The following is a 1,383-nucleotide window of genomic DNA, read 5'->3' on the forward strand; positions in this document are numbered from 1 at the left end:
TGGAGGATGTGAACACAACTGCACTAATACAAATGGTTCTTACTATTGTTCATGTTTTACTGGATACAGGTTACACAAGAAAAGATTTTGTTCAGGTGAATACACTTTGTGTGTCAAAAAGCACTTCATCTGCTTTGGGTATTGCTCATATAGATATTGATGAGTGCAGTGAAGGTACATCAGGTTGTAATCAGTTATGTTCTAATACTCTTGGAAGCTACACTTGCAGTTGTCACAATGGGTATGAGCTGGACACAGATAATCATACCTGTATTGATATTGATGAATGTCTTACTAATAATGGAGGATGTGAACATACTTGTGTAAATACTAATGGTAATTACTATTGCCTCTGTAACTACAGTTATGTGTTGAATCATGACAGGCATCAGTGTGATGGTAAGTAAAACTACATGATCTATGTAAGTTCAAGTATTTTAAAGATGTCAATGAATGTGCTAATGGTAACAATGCTTGTAACCACATCTGTATCAATACTATTGGATCATACTACTGTGACTGCAATTCTGGATATCATCTTATAAGCAATCAAAGATACTGCATAGACACTAATGAGTGCTCAACAAATAACGGTGGCTGTCAACAGCACTGCCATAACACAGTTGGAAGCTATTATTGCTCTTGTTGGTCTGGATATTATTGGGATACTACAACTAACAGATGTGAAGGTACAACTGTTGTGCAACTTGTATTTACTTTTGTAGCACAGATAGGAATGAGTGTTCTTCAAGTTATAGCAATAGATGTTATCAAAATTGTCACAATACAGAAGGGAGTTATTATTGTAGTTGCAGAACAGGATTCAGATTATCTTATGGCTATCGTTGCTATGATATTAATGAGTGTGCAAGTAACAATGGTGGATGTGAACAGCATTGTAAAAATACTGATGGATCTTATTACTGTGAATGCAATGTAACTGATGGCTATGCTCTTGATGGAGATAATCATGGGTGCTCACGTTAGTATAAAATTTTGCTGTAGCAAAATAAATTGATTTGTATAGGAAATTGTAGCACTGATCCTCTTGTCTGCCAGCAAGTTTGTCATAGTCAAAATGACCTCTTGAATTGTTCATGCTATCCTGGCTACAGGCTAAGTGACGATGGAAGAACTTGTGAAAGTAAACTGTATTTTATTATTATAGTAATATTTTAAGGTGGTTTTATAGAGATTTATTTCTGTTCAGAAAATACAACAAACTGTAATCAGATTTGTACTAATATGAATAATAGTTTTATTTGCTCATGTAATGATGGCTATGAACTACAAAATGACAATGCTACATGTCAGGGTAATGCATATACATTATAAAGGCTACAATATGATCATAAGTTTGTTATAGATATTAATGAGTGCATT

At 34.1% G+C, this 1,383-nt stretch overlaps 1 protein-coding gene across 1 annotated transcript; it reads left to right on the forward strand.

Moving 5' to 3' along the window:
* Positions 1-7: 7 nt before the first annotated feature.
* LOC109593007 (matrilin-2-like) lies at positions 8-1,377 on the forward strand (the record flags this gene model as incomplete). Its single annotated transcript, XM_020008282.1, has 7 exons — positions 8-95; positions 154-399; positions 444-689; positions 731-982; positions 1,028-1,144; positions 1,193-1,315; positions 1,367-1,377. Coding segments are annotated over 7 exons (1,083 nt in total), but the record flags the coding sequence as incomplete, so codon positions are not given.
* Positions 1,378-1,383: the final 6 nt, after the last annotated feature.

Source organism: Amphimedon queenslandica, unplaced genomic scaffold (assembly GCF_000090795.2).
Source record: "Amphimedon queenslandica unplaced genomic scaffold, v1.1 AMPQUscaffold_3209_Cont24792, whole genome shotgun sequence".
NCBI classification, from domain to species: Eukaryota; Metazoa; Porifera; class Demospongiae; order Haplosclerida; family Niphatidae; genus Amphimedon; species Amphimedon queenslandica.